This window comes from Trichomycterus rosablanca, chromosome 19, assembly GCF_030014385.1.
Source record: "Trichomycterus rosablanca isolate fTriRos1 chromosome 19, fTriRos1.hap1, whole genome shotgun sequence".
NCBI lineage: Eukaryota > Metazoa > Chordata > Actinopteri > Siluriformes > Trichomycteridae > Trichomycterus > Trichomycterus rosablanca.
The window spans coordinates 24,841,338-24,862,523 of NC_086006.1; the positions used below are offsets into that span (position 1 = coordinate 24,841,338).

The 21,186-nt window shown below is 40.0% G+C and overlaps 2 protein-coding genes and 1 non-coding gene across 4 annotated transcripts in view; all 3 read left to right on the forward strand.

Annotated features, from left to right (window-relative positions):
* The first annotated feature begins 499 nt into the window (after positions 1–499).
* On the forward strand, positions 500–1,363 carry psmb11b (proteasome 20S subunit beta 11b). The gene is made up of 2 exons (XM_063016089.1): positions 500–881; positions 1,011–1,363. Exons 1-2 carry the CDS (start codon positions 500–502, stop codon positions 1,361–1,363), a joined length of 735 nt encoding a protein of 244 aa, XP_062872159.1.
* Positions 1,364–7,634: 6,271 nt separating this feature from the next.
* trnal-uaa (transfer RNA leucine (anticodon UAA)) lies at positions 7,635–7,717 on the forward strand. Its single transcript has one exon. It is a non-coding gene; the product is annotated as a tRNA-Leu (tRNA).
* A 5,248-nt stretch (positions 7,718–12,965) lies between these two features.
* The window catches only part of LOC134333277 (utrophin-like), a 200,784-nt gene continuing 192,563 nt past the window's right edge, over positions 12,966–21,186 (forward strand). For both annotated transcript variants that reach the window (XM_063015178.1, XM_063015182.1), the window contains exons 1-2: positions 12,966–13,281; positions 17,167–17,297. In XM_063015178.1, coding sequence (XP_062871248.1) covers positions 17,216–17,297 — 82 coding nt within the window. In that variant the 5' untranslated portion in view covers positions 12,966–13,281; positions 17,167–17,215. The remainder of the gene's footprint in view (positions 13,282–17,166; positions 17,298–21,186) is intronic.

Here is a 21,186-nt window from a genome sequence, read left to right on the forward strand (position 1 = left end):
CAAGCACATATTCAGCACAAAACAGCATTCTGTGCTTCACTTCAGTGAAAATGTTAGCGTGGCTTTATTGGGGAGGGAGGAAATGATGCATCATAAGCCAAGGTTATAAAAGTTCTGATTTTTAAACAAACCAAATTCTTCTGCGTGGCTTGTATAGAAACTTTATGGTTCTGTACAGTGTTAATTACTTTCTATTTGCATCATTATAACTTATAACTTAATATACGATCATTCACTCATGGCTTTGCAAGACGTGTGTGGTTTTCACAGCTTCTCTCTCAACCTGCAGTGGAATTCATCACTTTTGTCATCTATGTACCTGGAAAGTACCTGGCTAGAGATACACTGCGGTTCAAGTTCACTGGAATTTTATGTACCTGTGCATGAATACCTTACAGACAGTCCTATTGAGTTTGGTCAGGTTCACCCTAAGTTAAACTCACCTTGGACAGACCCTCAAGAAAATAATCATCATCAAAACTCTTTACCCTACCTTTCCATGAACACTCCTACTCCTTTTTCAGTTTCCCCCTCTGTCCCTTTACCATTCCCTCTGGGTCACGGCACCACTACACTGGGATTCATCTTTCAGGGCGGAGTGATTGCAGCAGCTGACTCACGATCTAGCTGTGGAGGCCTGGTGGCATGCCCGGCATCAGCAAAAATCCTACCTGTCCACTCTCATTTGGTGGGGACTACTTCTGGAACTTCAGCTGACTGCGCCCTTTGGAAGCGCATCCTGGCTCGGGAGTTGCGGCTTTACCAGCTTCGACACAGAAAAAGACTCTCCACAGGAGGTGCCGCCAAGCTGCTCTCGCACATGCTCCATCCTTTTAAGGGCACTGAGCTGTGTGTGGCCGCCACTCTGTGTGGATGGGATGGTGAGGAAAAGGAAATGATGCCGAGTACAAAAGCAGGGATGATTGAAGGTGCCACATCAGGTTTTCAATCTGTTGAAGACACTAACGTGTCAACCTGCCAACCAAAATCTAAAACTGAACCCAGAGCAGGAACTGGTCCACGGCTTTTTTACGTCTGCAGCGATGGTCTCCGCCTGCAGGGCGACCTCTTCTCTGTGGGCTCAGGTTCCCCCTATGCTTACTCCATCCTGGATGGGAGGACTCACTGGGGGATGAGTGAGGATGAAGCAGTCTCAATAGCCAGGGAAGCTGTGTACAGGGCCACCCACAGAGATGCATACTCAGGCAACAACGTGGACCTTTACCATGTCTCTGCTAAAGGTTGGAGGCGTAGAAAACGGGAAGATCTCAAGGAGGAATACTACCGACAGAAGGAAAAGGAGAGGGAGAGAGTTGAGGAAAGGAGAAAGAAAAGACTAAGCACAGGTCTTAGAGATTTATAGCCTGGGTGGGTTAAAAACAGTGATAGGATACAGTTTCTTAGGAAAAGGTTAGGCTATTTCAAATGACATGCAAATCCATGAAAGCCATGGTGAAACAGGCTGTTTGCATTCTTAGTAAATAAGGTGAACAGCATCGTGAACAACAAGGAAGTAAATGCAACAAAAATCAACTATTATTTGTTAAAATGTTAAATGTTTTATTTTCCTTTTTATTTTTCATTTTATATGTGTTCCCTGTTTGTTCTTTTTATCAGTGCATCATTAGAAGAAGACCTGTTAAACACTGGTTATTGTTGGTCTCGGTTATTTTGGTTTTTTTTTTTTTATTATTGTGTAGGTGGACAAAATAACAGAAACAGCACATGATTAAGAAACTTAACTTTAAAGTTGTATCAGTCACAAAACAATAAAACTGTACAATTATTGTAATGTTCTTGTGCTGTGGAAAACAGAAAGCCTGCTTTTAGAGGTGTTTATCATTCAAAACTCTTATCAGGTACCAATACAGCATTAAAAAGGTTCATTTGCACATTCATTAAAATTGTACACACCATATTACACTGTCATACATGTTTTTAGAATGTATAGATGCAAGATATTAATGCATTTGTGTCTGGATTTAATAACTTAACGTTCAATATTTTGCTATATAGTTTGATATAGTATTTTCTGTAAATGATTTATAATTGCATTTAATATTTGCAGTTTTGTCCGGTGTTAATAATAAAGCTTAATAAATGTTGTTCTTAAATTTCTATGACAATTAAATACTTTGTACAAATACCTGATAAGAGGTAGCACGGTGGCTCGGTGGGTAGCACTGTTCCCCGGCCGAGCAGCTATGGTCCCCTCTGTGCGGAGTTTGCATGTTCTCCCTGTGTCCATGTGTACTTCTTCTGGGTTCCTACCACAAGTCCAAGGACTACTAAAACGTGAGCTCCCAAAATCTACTAAAATTGCCCTGTGTGTATGTCCTATGACAAACTAGTGACCTGTCTGGACTGATTCCTGCCTTTTGCCCAATCAGACCCAGTGCGATCCTGTCCTGGATAATGTGGTGGTAAGACAGATGATGAATAAATGAAGACACTTAATTAAACAGTTCTTGGTTTTAAATATTTGAAATACCTGGGATTGCGCAACACACACTGTATATGATTCTGAAGAAACTGTGCCTCCAAGGAAATTAAACTGGCATCACATTACACACTGCATAATATACTGCATCCGGTCTATGTGCTAGGAATGTTTTACAAAACTATTGATAGTCAAGCATAAAATAAAAAGTGTAAACACATTTCTAAATGAAACACTGAATCTTTGGAAAAGTCAGAAGATTGTTACTATGTTTTACAAAACATGTTAGCTATATATTCTCAGATGGCTTGTAAAATATAAGACAATTCATAAAAGACTGAATTATACTTGATATTACTGTAAAAATATATGTGTATGATTTTCTTTCAAAGCTTTTATTTGCTGGTTAACATGGCCATCAGTAAAGCTAGAAAACATGTTAAGACAATAATTGAAATATTTGCAGTTTACTGTAAAACTGCTAGAGCCAAAATTTGACCCAATGTCCTTTTAATTAAAAGCAAAACGTTTCTAACTGGCAAAATATCATTCTTGTACTACTAATAATACTTATCAAATTATTTTACAACAGGTGGCTCCGACAATGCATTCAGATCAGACTTAGGATGCTGCAGCCCAAATAAAAACAACGACAAAAACATGAGTGAGTAGAAAGAGTGAGAAAAACTCAGATTGGGCAAAAGGAACAAATGAAAAAGAATAGAAGTGCATGACAATATGTATTATACATAAGACATAAACAGCAGTAATTTCACTGTATGCGGAAGGTGGATTTTACACCGCGGTAAAGTTGGTTTTAGCTGAAAAAATTTAATTTAAAAAAACCTTCTAAACAATTCTTCAACAACAAGTTGTACTTCATCAAATGTAAACCAGAAGACAAACTACACCTTCTATATTGACATTGTCACCCTTTATTACATAGTAAAAACAGATTTTTATTTAATAACTTCAATAGCTGTTAAAGTATTCAGCATATTGCTCCAAAACAAGTTGTATTTTATCAAGTGTAACCCACATTACTTACTACAACTCTTATTCTGACACTGTCACCCTTTATTACATAATAAAACAGATTTTTATTTAATACCTTCAATAGCTATTAAAGTATTCAGCATATTGCTCTTAAACAAGTTGTATTTTATCAAGTGTAACCCACATTACATACCACAACTCTTATACTGACACTGTCACCCTTTATTACATAGTAAAAACAGATTTTTTTTAATAACTTCAATAGCTTTTAAAGTATTCGTCATGTTGCTCTTAAACAAGTTGTATATTATTAAGTGTAACCCACATTACATACTACAACTCTTATACTGACACTGTCACTTTTAATTACATAGTAAAAACAGATTTTTATTAAATAACTTCAATAGCTTTTAAAGTATTCAGCATATTTACATTTTCAGCAGACGCTTTTATCCAAAGCGACTTACACAGTGAGCGGAACACAATGAGCAATTGAGGGTTAAGGGCCTTGCTCAGGGACCCAACAGTGGCAACTTGGTGGTGGCGGGGCTTGAACCGGCAACCTTCTGCTTACTAGTCCAGTACCTTAACCACTGAGCTATCACTGGCCCATATGTGATATATGGGCAGATTGATCCAAAACAAGTTGTATATTATCAAGTGTAACCCACATTACATACTACAACTCTTATTCTGACACTGTAACTTTTTATGACATAGTAAAATAGATTTTTATTTAATAACTTCAATAGCTTTTAAAGTATTAATCATATTGCTCTAAAACGAGTTGTATTTGTTCAAGTGTAACCCACATTACATACTACAACTCTTATTCTGACACTATCACTTTTTATTACATAGTAAAAGAGATTTTTTTTTTAATCTGTTTTTACTGTGTAATAAAGGGTGACAATGTCAATATAGCAGGTGTAGTTTGTCTTCTGGTTTACATTTAATGAAGTACAACTTGTTGTTGAGAACTTTGAAGAATTGTTTAGAAGGTTTTTTTTTATTAAATTTTGTCAGCTTAATAAGGCAGATATTAAGTTGCCAATTTAAGAGGTGATGTATGTCATGTTGGTTCCACTCAATTTACAACCTATTTTTAGAATATTTGTTCAAAAGCCACTGAAACATTTCATTAAAAAAAAAAAAAACTTATAACATGTAGTCTGAGTGTAAATATGTGTAAATGTGTAAATATTGTGTAAAGCCTGTCTTTTTATTCTATCATAATTCAAAGCGATGAGCTGTTAAAAAACTATTAAAAGTATTTTCTAAAACAAAAAAAATGGTTTTAGTGCTTGGAACCCTACGATCGCTATTTGCTGCTATTTCTGTGTTATGTGAGTTTTTAGACGCTCCCTGAGCTCTCCTAGCGGTTACGGCACACATTGAAAGCAATTTATTGTTGAAAAGCATCTGTTTCGGTAGTAAACTGAGATGTAGTTGATTGTCTTGATTGCCAGTAATGACCAGTTACACATATTAGCCTTTATGGACACATCTTTTAAAAGTCATTGAAGAAAGAAATCCGAATATGCGAAGATAAAACCAACTTTACCGCAGTGGATTTTACCTGAGCTGACCTGAATTAATCTCCGTCTCTTATTGGCTGATGAATGATTACGTCACAGTGCGTTCCGTCAAAAGTTAAAACCCCTGGTGAACTGTTTTAAGGAGCGTCATTCTGGAACACTGGTGTGTGTGTGTGTGTGTGTGTGTGTGTGTGTGTGTGTGTGTGTGTGTGTGTGTGTGTGTGTGTGTGTGTGTGTGTGTGTGTGTGTGTGTGTGTTTGTGTGTGTGTTTGACAAGAGCCTTCATGTAAACGCAACCAGGACGAGGATCAATGCAGGTACGTAATAATAATAATAATTATTATTATTATAATCCTACTATAGTTGAGGACGGGGGGTTCGAATCCCCGGTGGTGCTACCGGTCCCGCGATGGATTGGCGTGCTGTTCGGGGTGTGATTGAGCATTACCATGTGTTATAGTGATTCCGTGAAAACAGGTCTCACCGCGACCCTGATCGAGTAAAATTTAACACCATTGTCTGAGATCAGCACGATTGGAACTTGTTTAGATTAGAACTTCGAATCAATCTTGATTAGGGGCAGTGGTAAGGTACTGGCCTAATACTCAGAAGGTTGCCGGTTCAAGCCCCCTCACCCGTCAACTTGCCACTGTTGGGACCCTGAGCAATGCTCTACACTCTTACTGGCTCAAATTGTAGGTCAATTTAGATAAAGTGTAAATGAATCCATCGGATTTCGAGATCGAAACTACCTGGTGTATGTTGTTGATATTGTTATATAATTTAACTACATTATAAAGTAGTAAACGAGAGCAAATATCAAAATGAAACTAGAATCAGCTCGGCTTTTCATTCAGTGAATTAAATCAATTAAACCATTTCTGAGTGCAGTATCAACAAACTACTTGCAGAACTACATTTCTGTGGTTTCTTTGCTTTATTGTTTGGATAACTGTTGTTTCACTTTTCAGAAAAACTGGGAAAGTTTCTAAAATGCAATAAAAACAAGAATCTGTGATTTGTTAATACTCTTAAATATTTAAGTGACAAATGTACAAAGAAATGATTTTGAATGTTCTGACAAATTTAGATGTGTTTTGTAAAAATAAACACATTTTAGATTTCATGTCTGGAATACATTCAAAATAACATCATACAGTGACAGATGAACAGATGAAGGTAACATCATTGAGTAAAAGAAGAAGGCTTCACCAATGGCAGAGTCTTTGCACTTAGTCACCACTTTCTGCCAAACTTTCAGAGAGAACTGTCAATCAAAAGTATTTCTTTATGCAAGATTGCAAATAACTTAAGTATTTCACCATCTACCGTACATAATATTGTGATATTATCTTATCTGGCAGTCTGGGTCCTTTCTGTGTGGAGTTTGCATGTTCTCCCTGTGATTGCGTGGGTTTCCTCCCGGAGCTCCGGTTTCCTCCCACAGTCCAAAGACGTGCAAGTGAGGTGAATTGGAGACACTAAATCGTCCAAGACTATGTTCGATATAACCTTGAGAAGTGATGAACCTTGTGTAATGAGTAACTACCGTTCCTGTCATGAATGTAACCAAAGTGTAAAACATGATGTTAAAATCCTAACAAACAAACAAACATCTTCTTACACAATAATTTTCTTGCAAAATGTCTCAACTTGGGTTTGAAATTGGGTTTGTATTATTTACAATTTTGCAAACTTGTCACGCTCAGTTTGTTCACAACATAATATTGTGTATTTTTCATATAACACATTTAAAGGATGTAGAACATCATTGTTAAAATACTTACATGTTTTATTTTGACATTTGGAGAAGTCCACGTTGTTGATGTCAAAATTAGTGTTAGTAACAACGTTGTGACCACGTGTTTGCTGGTTACACAAAAACTCTACCCCACCAATGTGAGTACAGTATATTAGTACTGTTATTGTTTACTTTTTTGCACGGTTACATGTTAATAAGTTGCACTATGTTTCTTAAAGTTGAATTGTATGTCTGCAATTGATCATTGTTTTTGTTGACTGACTGTTGACCTTTTTGTTCCGTTCTTTTTCTGTTCACAGACCAAGACAGATTCCTGGTATACAATGACCATATTTCTGTCGTGTTATATTGTATAAAACATTTCACAAACTGCGGATTATTAAGTAACTTTTACTAAAATGTTTTATTGGTTGCACAAACATCGGTTTGTGTAAACCTAACTTTCAGTAATCGAGCCAGCGTGGCTGCAATACAAACGACCTTTTACAGGATACTTAGTGCACTAGGTCAGCCCCCTCGGACCGCCTTAGTGTACAATATCTAGTGCACATAGATAGGTAATAAGGAGCAATTTGGGATACAGCACACACCCTAAAACGGTTCTTTTAGCTATTGCGATCGATTGTTTATTCATTATTTATTACGCTTCGCTAAGCTACATATGTGCATGCATAAGTATATTAATTGCATAGAAAGTGCACTTAGCTAGATTGCAAGTTAGCTAATGTAGCTTGTAGGCTAGTTAGTTAGCAAGCTTGGCAGGCTTTCGGTTAACCGTAATGGAGGAGAAGGTTCGCGTTCACAAATTACAAAAAAATACAACTGTAATTTGCAGTCGTCAAATATTATTTTACACTTTATTTTAAAAGGACGAGCTGTGACTAAGGTAAATGTATTTACCAGGATGGCCGAGTGGTTAAGGCGTTGGACTTAAGATCCAATGGACATATGTCCGCGTGGGTTCGAACCCCACTCCTGGTAGAAATATTTTGCATTACATTTATGTTTATTTTTATTTATCAGTAACGTGTGATTACAAACGCACGATAAAAATGAGAATAAGCGATCAGTAAGCACTAAAATAAGTTGCGCACAAGTAGTAATGACATCCATAAACAGATGCATGGGGGTTTCATGTGTCCCCTTAAAGTTAAAAGTGGCTTCATGTGTCTCATCCTTAGAATAGGAGAACAACTGTCCTCACACTGCCTCCTGTCAGTAATTTATGTTTAACAGACCAATCTTGCTTCCCCCAGTGCACTGCTGCTGGCAATCTTTTGGAAATACAGTGGTACCTTGTAACTTGACGTCCCCTAAACTCGAAATCTTAGTTGAACCAATTGACGTCGAGTTTCAAGGTACTGTACTGGACAATGTTGGACTGCCAGCACAAATAAAATTAATTGCTCCAACATTCGACAGCCAATCGCTGTGCAGAAATCTTTCCAACTTTTCCAACGTTTGACTAATCATAGCAGAGAAATGTAGGTCAATCGCAGCTCTGCCAATCACTATGCAGAAAGATTCCACGATTTAGAATATTTGGCCAATAATGGTGCAGCTTCTGATCAGGAGTGGAACCACATATGATCAATCACTGCACAGAACTTGTTTAACATCTATCTCGCTTGTTTTATGATATAGATAGATAGATAGATAGATAGATAGATAGATAGATAGATAGATAGATAGATAGATAGATAGACATAATAGATAGATAGATAGACAGACAGACAGACAGACAGACAGACAGACAGACAGACAGACAGACAGACAGACAGACAGACAGACAGATAGATAGATAGATAGATAGATAGATAGATAGATAGATAGATAGATAGATAGACAGACAGACAGATAGATAGACATAATAGATAGATAGATAGACAGACAGACAGACAGATAGATAGACATAATAGATAGATAGATAGATAGACAGACAGACAGATAGATAGATAGACATAATAGATAGACAGACAGACAGACAGACAGATAGATAGACATAATAGATAGATAGACAGACAGACAGACAGACAGATAGATAGATAGATAGATAGATAGATAGATAGATAGATAGATAGATAGATAGACAGATAGACATAATAGATAAATAGATAGATAGATAGATAGACAGACAGACATAATAGATAGATAGACAGACAGACAGACAGACAGACAGACAGACAGATAGATAGATAGATAGATAGATAGATAGACATAATAGATAGATAGATAGATAGATAGATAGATAGATAGATAGATAGATAGATAGACATAATAGATAGATAGATAGATAGATAGATAGATAGATAGATAGATAGATAGATAGACAATAGATAGATAGATAGAACAGATAGATGGACAGACAGGCAGACAGAGGTGCAGTTTCAAGTATACAGTGTATGGTACAAATTAAGTATAGATTATGGATTACAAGATGTAAAGATTATAGATGTCAAAACACAAACTGAGACTTTATCTCAGTTTTTACCTCACCTATCATTTACTCAGTACCATGTACCGGCCAACACTACACTTGTCTCTAGTCTTGTCTCCTTCCTAAAAATCACTTTTTTAGATTAGAAATGTCTTTTTGTATTTATTGTCCTGTTTTTTTTATCTGTGTTTATTGTATTGTCTTGCACTTTTTGTTCTGTGTTGCATCCTGGTCCTGGAGGAACATTGTTTCGTTTCAATATGTATTTGTATAGAGCTGAAATGACAATAAAGCCTCTCTGGAACTCTTGATCTGATAAGAAGTGGTTGGAAGAAAATGAGGAAATTCTCTGAGTTAACATCAACTAGGGAATATTTTTATTACTGTATAATAAATATAAATATAGCAATCATTTTAAATACATTGAATTATAAACTACCACTCGTGCAGACGCATTGACCAGATAGCAGATGTCGCTGTTATAACGGTACAGAGGCGAACTACGCCCGGGCTTCACTTTATCCAGACTGCAGGTGTCGCTGTTGCAGTGTTAGTTTGTTATTTCGGCGCTATGTACAGTATGTGTGTGCCTAATGTCTGAACTTTGTACTTGGAATATGAATAAAAGTAGGTATTTTCTAAACTTAAATAAAGATCTGTTTAAAAAAAGGGTTGGGGACAAAGCACAATATTTTTAAATTAAAATGTATATAGACATGTATTTATATTAAAGCTGTAGATAATACATTTACATTTTCAGCATTTAGACGCTTTTATCCAAAGCGACTTACAGTACTGTGACCATATATAGTCTAAGCAATTGAGGGTTAAGGGCCTTGCTCAAGGGCCCAACAGTGGCAACCAGGCAGTGGTGAGACTTGAACCAGTGACCTTTCAACCGATTACTAGTCCAGTATCTTAACTGCTAGGCTACAACTTCTTCTTCTTCTTCTTCTTGTTCCTCAGCCTTTGTCCCGTTTCTCGGTTACGGGGTCGGCATTTCCGGCTTCTTCCCGTTAGGGGTCGCCGGCGGGATTTGGCACAGTTTTTACGCCGGATGCCCTTCCTGACACAACCCTCCCTATTCATCCGGGCTTGGGACCGGCACTACAATGCACTGGTCTGTGCATCGCAGCGGCTAGGTAACTATGGGACAATTCAGTGTCTCCAATTAGCCTAGCGGCATGTCTTTGGACTGTGGGAGGAAACCGGAGCACCCGGAGGAAACCCACACAGACACGGGGAGAACATGCAAACTCCGCACAGAAAGGACCCGGACCGCCCCACCCGGGGATCGAACTCAGGACCTTCTCGCTGTGAGGCGACAGTGCTACCCACTTAGCCACCGTGCCGCCAACTGCTAGGCTACAACTGCCTTATTATAATAAAAAAAATAATATTCTTGTGTAAATTTTACCTTAAATCTATCACAAAGGACATTGTTATTGTTTGGAGAAACTCAACAAGTAGCAGTTATAGTAAAAGTGCTTCCTAACGTTCTTAGTCATAGCAAACACTCTGCACACTTCTTTGTATACAAATGATCAACAGTTGGAAAGTTAATGAAACCACAAGTCGTCCCCTGATGTGCAACATGCAAGATTTTACAACGTGCGTTTAGACTGATACTAGCAGTCAAAACAAAAATTAGAGCATTAACAACAGTTGCACAAAGAACAATAAACTGCATCTCAGTCATCTGTTTCTACACTATGACTTTTATAAGCAATTAGGGGTTGAGTGCTTTGCTCAGGAGTCCAACAGTAGCAGGGCTTTCTACCAACCAACAGCTTTCTAATCACTGGGCCACTGAACTACCACAGCTCTAATTAGAACAATGTTTTGGGTTTGGGAGGAGAATCATCTCACAACTGTGTGTTTCAGCTGTTCTTATTCAGCTCAAAACTCAGCAGGTTACTTTAGAACAATTAATTGTTTTCTATTTCTAATCTATTCTGTTTGTTTTTTACTGAGGCAGCCTTCTGATTCTCAACTGTTTGTTTCTTTCAAAAGTGTCTTCAGAGTATTTTGATCTCTTTGTGTAAAAAAATCAGAAGCGTTTTACTGCACAGATGTTGTTTATTCTATTACAGACATAGTGTGGTGTTAGTGTGAAGACGGTTCTCCCTCTGGACTGTATCATCTGTGAGAATGTTCTATTGACAGAACAAAATAAAACCTCATGTCAACAAATAAAAAAAACAACATGCCTACTGTACAACATGAAGAAGGCTCACTGTTGTTTTGGGGTTGCATTGTTGGCTCTGGCACTGGATGAGCTGAATTTGTGTAAAGCAGAATGAAATTACAAGACCTTTAAGAATTAACTGTACAACCTAGATTTAGAAACTGCAACACATGTGGCGGAAGCAGAACATCAAGATGAACATAAACACTGAGCAAAACCAGATTTTAAACAAAGTCTGTAGTCAACAATTAATTACAAGCCTTGACTATGCATATAGTAAAACTCTTCCTGACAACATTGGTGTAGATATTATCAGCAGTTTTACCTTTTTACTGGAGCACAATGGACATTCTGATCAGAGTTTTACCTGTATACAGGGATATGGTGAAAAATATCCACATTTGTATTAACTATACAAAAAAAACATCAAGCACAACTTGAGTTGTGCAGAGTTTAACACGCAGTCAGACTCCATACTGACACAACAGCTTCTGTTTGTTGTTTTAATGTGTAATAGTTTCACCCTTCGTGATTAATATAATTTAAATGCATACAAACAAGTTTAACTGCTCGGGTCTCTAACAAGTGTGGCGCATGCGCACTGTGGTGAGTCGGGTGCGTTTTAAATCGATGCTCTTTCACTGTAGAGATCTGTAGCTGTTCTGAACTGGAATCTTTAATCGAACAATCACTTTTTAATTGGTTATAGGTAAGGCCCTACCTAATTCACGGCCGTGAAACTCGTGTCACGGACCGTGAAATGAGCCGTCTCCTGTGTAATATGTGCTTCTTTACACACGTGATCATCTCTGTGCTGCGATAGTTTGTGCACAGTTTATTTCTTTCTTTATAAATGCAGCGAACTCTAAAGATGGTTGGTTATACTAGCAACCGGTTAGACAAAATGTCGATGTCTAAAGCAGGTAAAAACACTACTTGTGTAACTGAGTTTGGTTACGATTTGATGTAACGATTCTGTAGACACAGAGGATGGGGTGTCAAAACAAGGACAAGAATATTCGTCTTTGAGAGGAAACTATTAAGGTAGCTGTGCTGTGTATTGTATCTTACATTGATTTTATCATTCAGTTTATAAGTGTTATTTAATGACTGCTGTGAAATGTGGCACTTTTCTTTAAAAATCCGTGAAATCTGTGATTTTAAAAAAATGAGCTCTGTGAAATTAAGCATTTCCGGGAATTTAGTAGGGCCCTACTAATAAAAAAAATTATTAAAAGTTTTCTTATTAAAAGTTGACCAACTTTCTATATTACAGTTATTCCCTCCAAAATCTGTGCCACCAAATATGATTTACATTGTATTTTATAATGTTATTGTTAAGGGTGCTGATATTGTAGCTACATTATTATGTATATTAATAAGCAAAATTAGTGTTAAAATAAAAGCGATTAATATTAATGTGTGTGTAATATTAGTGTGTGTGTGTGTGTGTGTTTGTTTGCTTGCTCCTCGTGCACGCGGTGCTGCTGACGCGCGCGTTCCCACACCGAGGCCGCGCGTGAGCGCGCTCGCGCCATCTTTCCAGTAGCGCGCGCCGGAGGAAGTTCCTGAGTGGGCGGCGCGCGCACCGGGAACAAAGTTCAGCTGCACGCCGCAGTTCTGCGGGTTTGATGTGAATTAGCGCAGAAAGTGAAGCGAGCAGCGGGTCCTGCACCGGTCTGTGCGCGGATTACTGGGAGAACCGGCTCGGTTTGATTTTGGGAGAGGGTTCGCTCTGAGTTTCTGTCCGGTTTGGATCCGGTTTGTGAGCTTGAATCACTTGTTTGGGAGCTGGAGGAGGCGCGGTGAGTGGAGCTGGAGCAATGGCTTCACATGCAGTGATTGTTTAGTGCAAATGTTCTGGGTCCATTCAGTGATTGGGAGAGTGAATCAGTTCATACCTGCACAGGAGCCGCAGCGGTGAGAATTCAGTCTAGACTTGATATTTCTCTTCTGTTTAAGTGTGTAACGAGTGTGATTGGATGAGTCGGTTTGTTTTACATAACTTCTCCTAACCAAACATATGTTTTTAAATCCAGTGCATTAATCAAGGGCTGCACGGTATATCGTACAGTATGTCGTTGTGAAATTTCTCATAGTCAGAAGTTTTATAAAAGTTTGTACTGAGCTGCATAAAGTGTTTAAGTGCTGATGATTAAATTGTACACTTTAAAATAAGAATTAATCGATACGTTTCTTTAAGTATTTGTAACTTTATATAAAAACAGAAACTCAAGCAAAGGGCAGCTGTAGCCTAGTGGTTAAGGTACTGGACTATTAATCGAAAGCTCGCTGGTTCAAGCCCCACCACTGCCAGGTTGCCTCTGTTGGGCCCTTGAGCAAGTCCCTTAACCAACAATTGCTTAGAATGTGTTGTATACCGTCACAGCACTGTAAGTCACTTTGGATAAAAGTGTTTGCTAAATGCTGAAAATGTGGTAGATTGGGGTTAAGGTGCTGAACTGTAATTCAGAAGGTCGCTGTTTCAAGCCCCACCACAACAAACTTAGCACTGTTGGGCCCCTGAGTGAGGCCAATTACCAACTCTAACTGGCTGCAATTGTTGGTTGCTTTGGGGAAAAAGTGGCTGCTAAATGCAGTAAATATAAATTTGTACTTAGTTCCACTGTTTACACTGTTTTGCACTGTTCTATTCGAAAGACAATAAACTGTTGGTAATGGTATTATTTAAATTGTAAATTTGCACATGGTATCGTTTTATTTGCACAGCTGTAATTGCACAAAAAATAACTATAACTGCACCTTATAGGTTTACCCCCCTTAGTTTTTCTTCTGTGTTAGATGTCTTATTCTATTTTTATATTATTATATTTTTTAGATCTTTATATCTTATTTTTGCATTACATTACTTTTAATTTCGTATTCTTTCATGTACTATGTTGTCGTGTCATTGTGTGATACTTGTGATAGTTGTAAATTGCTGCTGTAACACTGCAATGGATCGATAAAGTAATCAATCAATCAATCAAATCAATCAATGTACTACATATTTTAAGTAGAAGAGAATTAATCTGAGCAATTTTTTTTTATATCAGACCAAATTGTTTAATGTCAAAGCTTTAAGAAAAATGCTTTATTTGTTTCTCAAATCAGGGGCGGCACGGCGGCTCGGTGGATAGCACTGTCGCCTCACAGCAAGGAGGTCCTGGGTTCGATCCCTAGATCCGGGCCGGTCCGGGTCCTTTCTGTGCGGAGTTTGCATGTTCTCCCCGTGTCTGCGTGGGTTTCCTCCGGGAGCTCCGGTTTCCTTCCCACAGTCCAAAAACATGCAGTCAGGTTAATTGGAGACACTGAATTGCCCTATAGGTGAATGGGTGTGTGTGTGTGTGTGTGTGTGTGTGTGTATGTGTGTCTGCCCTGCGATGGACTGGCGCCCTGTCCTGGGTGTTACTGTGAGCCTTGCGCCCATTGAAAAGCTGGGATAGGCTTCAGTGAGTGAGCAAATCAACTGGACCCTAAACCTCACTGTATCTTACAGACATGCTGTCCAATCAGGGTCCTCTGTTCACCTCCCAGGAATCAATAATAGGTGCTTTATCATGTTTTAGTGAAAACAATTTCATAGGTCCAGTTTTCTTAAGATTTTTTCTTATCAAAGGTTTAAGAAAAATGTCTTAAGACCTAGTGTGTTGTAGTGAAATATCCGAACAGTAATGTATTGAGTGGGCGAGAGTGTTTAATGTTTAATGAGCTCTAGATGCACTCTGAGCACTTAATCAGGTTTACCTAAGCAGCGCGTAGATTCATTGATTATAAGGCTGAACCTACAATACAGATGGACTTTGTGGATATACAATCGTTGACTGTAGTCTTTCTGTACCTCCTGTAACCCATTTACCATCCCTGTTGGACCCCTGACACATCAATGTACTGTCAATCAACATCTGTGCCTCCGTGGTGCCTCTGCTGGCCCAAATGGCAATGCAGAAGGACAGAATTCTTAACATGAGCCATGTTACAAATGTCTTATCTATATTTAAATAGGTGGAAAATTGTGTACATTTACTTTCAATCGAGCCTTTATGTCTGGATTTGATGTTGCAGGATGGAGTCCCTGATTCGCCATGCAACATTTTATTCTCAGCTATAAACCTAAATGATATTTCTGTCATTTGTGTCGCCACTTTATCATCCTGCTGTTGGACGGGACAGTAAAAAGTTCCAGAACCTGTAGGAACAGGACAAGCAGGAGAAGGTGTGTTCGAGTACGAGTGTGGCGTTCATGCAGTATTCAACAGGCTCATCAGTGTTGCCTTGAGGCTGCACTGCACCATCATTCCACTGAATAATCTTCTACCCCTGGAAGCGTGGAGAGAAATGCCATAATAGGTGCCTACATTTTGCTGCAGGAGTTTAAAGTTAGCAAGTTGCATCATTTTAGAGCCGCGTGCCGATGCGGTTACACATTGACACCCCTCAGTGAAGTCCTTTCTTGGAAGGGAACCTGCATACTTCATCTCCTTCTTATCAAAACATGCCAGGTCTCTCAACATGCTCTCAGATTAGGGATCAGCGCGTGTTGTGGAATCTTGGACGCCCTTCTAAGGTGGTTGATTTGGCCCAAATCGTGTTGTCATGGAGCAGAGTAGGAAGTATTATTAATGCAGGTTTGGAACTTTTATGGCTAGAAAATATGCACTAAATGGCTAAATGTATGTGGACGCCTCTTCTAATCATTAAGTGTTGTAGCCGCACTCACACAATGCTACCAGATCTGTGCCCTGTGCACAGGACCGGCGCTGGGGGGGGGTGATTTTCTCACTGCCCCCCCAAGCGCAACGCAAGCAAAGGTTTAAAAAAAAAATTTATTCTGAACCTGCTGCTACCGTGGGAATTATTTGAAGTAGTATTCACTTTTACTCTAAGTAACGTCGTGTGTGTGCAGGCATACCAGCATAACAACCTCAATATTGCTCGGCTGTTTGAGTAGCGCAGTGGGCAGAGCGCATCGTGCATATTTTTCTGACCCAGGTTCGAATCCGGCATAGGGCGAAACTACAAGCGGGACCGGCGCTATGGGGGCGCTGGGGTGGGCGTTGCCCCCCACAGATTTTCTCACTGCCCCCTCAAGCAACGCAGTCCATAACCGGGGTTGCCTGTGCACAATGCAAGGTCAGAGATTAAACAGCATCCACGGTCAGAATTAGGCTGACTAGATAGGCTGCATTTTGGCCCTTGTGGCCCCCAGAAAGTCTGTTTTACAAGGTCAGATTTGACTATATCGGTTTGTACTAGTTTATGGTGGAAATTAATCTGCTGGATGACACAACCAAACCACATTTACACAATCTGATGTTGTGGTCAGTAGCTATCCAAAGTTCTTGACCAGTGGTCCTCACAGTTCCAATGGCTAGTGCTTTTGGTCATTTCAATGGTTAATCTAATTGACAGGGTGTCATGTCTGACTCAAAGAGAAGACTGAACATTTTTATGAGCTTGTCCTTAATGTTTGTGATGTACATCTGGTCTAGAAGCAGGGTGGCATGGTGGCACAGCCGATAAAATGTGTGCTGCATAGGAACCTGGCTCCTGTTTAGGAGTATTTTTATATCTTTTGCTCCTTGTTGTTTTTTAAAGCTTTGCCCTGAGGAGGCTCTGACTTGACAGTGTTTGGTTTTGCACCAACAAACCTTAATTTCCCACCTGTAAACCAAATTGCCTTGCCTTTCTCCTATTGGTAATTCTTTTTATGAGGTCTTAAATAGCCCAGAGAGACCAGACTGAATAAAACCATCCACTTTATACATAAAGATAAATAATATCATTGTTTTTTGTTTTTTTTAGGATTAAGAAGCATCCTGGAAAGTGAGCCCTCCGACTTCTCCACCTGAACATGGCGGCATCAGGTTCACCTGTGGACACGATAGATAGTGGAGCCAACAACGAGTTCAGTGACATCATCAAGTGGCGATCAGGTGAGTGATCAGGCGGTGATGTTCTTCCAGTGTATTTCCAGTGATCAGTTCACAGTACCTCAAAAATCAAGCGCTTGTTTTGGCTGGTGGATGTAACCACCTAGAACTGTACCTGTGGTGCGGGGGTGTTTGGTTTGGATGCTGTGGCTGCTGTATTTAAAACACACGCCCAGCATTTGCCTTCCAGCAGGTGTCCTGGAATCTAGAGGTGTGTATTGGGTGTAAACCATTGCTAGTACACAAATTACTGATAAGTACAGTTGGGTGAGGTTTGAAATGCAACCCAGCTTCTTCCTGAACTTAGGTGTACTTTGGTCGTGGAACATCTGAGCGTTTATGAGGGTCGTCAGTCAATTTCCAGTGGGTCAGACTGACTTTTATACTTTCAAGTTGGGGCATTTTTGATGACTGTCTATGATGCATTGACACTGTATGGCCAAAAGTGTGTGGACATCACTCAGTCACTTACTTTCTAAACCGCTTATCCTAATCAGGTCCAGGAAGGGGTGTGTGTGTGTGTGCTGGGGCCTATCCCAGCTCTCAACGGGTGCAAGACACATAGAAACACCCTTGATGGGGCACTATTCCATCACAGGGCACGCTCATACACACACACCCATATCTAAAGGGTAGTGCCTTTGGACTGTGGAAGGAAGCATGCAAACTCCACACAGAAAGGACCCAGACCGTTCCACCTGGGAAATAAACCCAGGACCTTCTTGCTGTGAGGCGACAGTGCTACCCACCAAACCACGTTGCCGCCCCCAGTGTGTGGACACCCTTCCAATTATTCAATGTAGTTATTTTAACATTACTACCAAGCATGTAAAATCTATTACATACAGAAATTATATGCTTCCAATTTTGTGGTAACAGTTTGGGGAAGGCAGTTTCCTATTACAGTATGACTCTGTCCTTGTGCTTTGGTCCATAAAGATATTTCATTCAAATTCGCAGCATTTAGCGGACGCTTTAATCCAAAGCAACTTACAATTGTCACTGAATACATTCTGAGCAATTCATGGTTAAGGGCCTTGCTCAGGAGCCCAACAGTGGCAAGCTTACGATTACTAGTCCAGAACCCTGACTGCTGAGCTACCATCTAGTTTGATGATTTTGGTGTACCACTCCAGTGGCACAGGACTCTCAGGTCTTTCTGAATGCCTTTGGGATGAATTGGAATGTCCATTGCTAGCCAGGCCTTCTCATCCAACATCACACTCTGTATGCACTGTAACACCGTTCAAATGCTTTTGATTCAGTGCTCACACGTTCATAATTTCAGCTCTACCGTGTATGTAGGAGCCCAGACATCGAGCATCTGTTCCCCTTGGTCCATGTCTGCGTTTGATCCAGGCCTTGTAGTGTCTGAAACTACAGTGTCCATTCTTACTCTGACCCGGTGGGATCAGTCCTGCTGGACGATGGTGTTGTGGTTGAAGGTGCAGATCTGCAGCAGAGCAGAATGATTTGCAACAGTGTTTTCAGGCTGAGGCCCTTTTCAGGGAGCTTTTATTCTCTACCTTCAACTCTCTGTCTCTCTCTCTCCGTCTGTCTCTCTCTCTGTTCCCCTGTCTGTCTTTTACTCTGTCTGACTCTCTCTGTTCCTCTCTTTGTTTCTGTCTCTCTCTGTCTTGCTCTCTGTCTGTTTGTCTGTCTCTATCTCTATGTCTGTTTGTCTCTATTCCTGTCTCTTTCTGCTCTTCTCTCTGTTTGTCTCTCTCTGTCTGTCTGTCTGTCTGTCTGTCTGTCTGTCTGTCTGTCTTACTGTCTGTCTTACTGTCTTTGCCTGTCGGTCTCTCTCTCTCTTCCTGTCTCTCTCTGTTGTTCTCTCTCTCTATCTGTCTTTCTGTATGTCTCTCTTGCTCTATCTTGCTTGCTTGCTCTGTCTGTCTTTCTGTCTGTCTGTCTATTCCTATCTACCTCTGTTGTTTTGTCTGTCTGTCTGTCTGTCTGTCTGCCTGTCTGTCTGTCTGTCTGTCTGTCTCTCTGTCTCTTTTTCCTTCTGTTTGCCTCTCTCTGTGTTTCTCTGTCTGTTTCTCCTTGCCTGTCTGTCTTTTTTTCCCTCTGTCTGTGTCTCTCTATTTGTCTGTCTGTCTCTCTGTATTCCTGTCTCACTTTGTTCTCTCTGTCTTTCTGTCTGTCTCTCTCTTTCCCGCTGCGTCTCTCTGTCTCTCTCTTTGTCTGTTTATCTGTCTTGCTCTCTCTTTTTCCTTCCGTTTGCCTCTTTCTGTGTTTCTCTGTCTCTCTTTGTCTGTCTCTCTTTTCCTCTGTCTGTCTCTGTCTGTGTCTCTCTGTCTCTCTCTCTTTGTCTGTCTCTCTGTATTCCTGTCTATCTTTGTTGTTCTCTCAGTCTCTCTCGCTCTCTCTCTCTTACTTCTGTTTGTCTCTCTCTTTCCTTTGGTCTGTCTCTCTTTCCCTCTCCCTGTGTGTGTGTGTGTGTGTGTGTGTGTGGGTCGGGAATGCCTCACCCCTCTCCGGTCTGGAATTCCTTTGCGGATCTGGATTTATGATGCTTTCGTCCACCACAATGGTTTTATTTTTCTGCAGCCGTTCTGGTCACCGGGCAACAGTCAGAAGTTTTCCTGGACCATGCAGTGTGTGTTTAAGTCTGTTAAAGCACCACCCTGTAGATTTGTTTTCTATTAACCACAGAACGGATACTGGCCTGTAGCAGACAATATCATTATTGTAACATTAACATAAACTTGTGTAGATCCAGGTTCGAATCTCAGCGCTGATACCAACTGGCTGGGTGTCTACATAAGACATGATTAGCTATGTCTGAAAAGGGGGGTGGCAAAGCCCTTCAACAGATTGTTGCCCTCTGCAGGGTATTTCTACCTTCTGCTGTGTCCCTTACAAAGAACATTGGTTCATGAAAATAAATGTGTCCGCATGTGTATTTATAAACAGAAAGCTGTTTTTTTCAGGTGTTTTAAACTGCTACCTCGTAACGATGAAGAATTGAAAACAAATTTTCTGGCAGATTGGGCTAAAATTGAACCATAATGCTGCAAAAATTCATTATTTACACATTATTTTCTGGGCTGTACTTTAAAGTGTCTGTGCTTTATTACAGTGTGTGTGTTTCTCTATGAATGAGTGTATTTTGGGAGGGGAACGAGATCAGGGCTTTGTATTTACAGCTGAGTCTGTGTAGATTTCTGGATGAAAGTGCTTTCAGGTATTAATGACAGGGTGGAAATCCCCGGCATGAGGCGAACCCACAGAGACAGCTGTTTGCTCAGGTGCATTAGGACTGATGTTTGTGTATTCTGATGCGTTTGGAGCAGTGCTTTCTTTTACGGGTCCCGGGGGTGCTGTGATGTCCTTCTGAAAGTGCTGCAGAAACTTCTGTGAATGCAAGTTTAATAAGTCCTAGTGTGATTAGATCTAGAGAGATTGAAGTTCCGCCCAAAATCTGAATTCGGTTTATACAGAATCTCTTTAACAAATGAACCGATTCATTAAGTTGCTTGAGCACGACACTGTAATGAAATAGAGTGAGCAAAACAAATGCATCTTTACCACAGATAAGGGCACAGCTCCCTGATTCGATTCCAATGAATTATATGTTTGAAAAGAGTCGTTTCTGACTCGTTGACTCAGCGATTCAGTTTGCAAGCACTACTCTAAAGGACAATTTTGTAAATGCTCAACGGGCCGGATCAAACAGCCTAACGGGCCCGGTATGTGGCCCGCGGGCCGTAGTTTGCCCCCCACTGTTCTAGAAGTTTCTACAGTGTCCCGTCATTCAGTCACAGATAAGAAACCGTCACAGGAATCTGAACACAGTAGACACGCATGCTGCGTCAAACTGTTGCAGAACGTCGTCTGTGCGCTCAGATCTGTCATCATCTTTTAATAAGCGTCGTTAACCTGATAG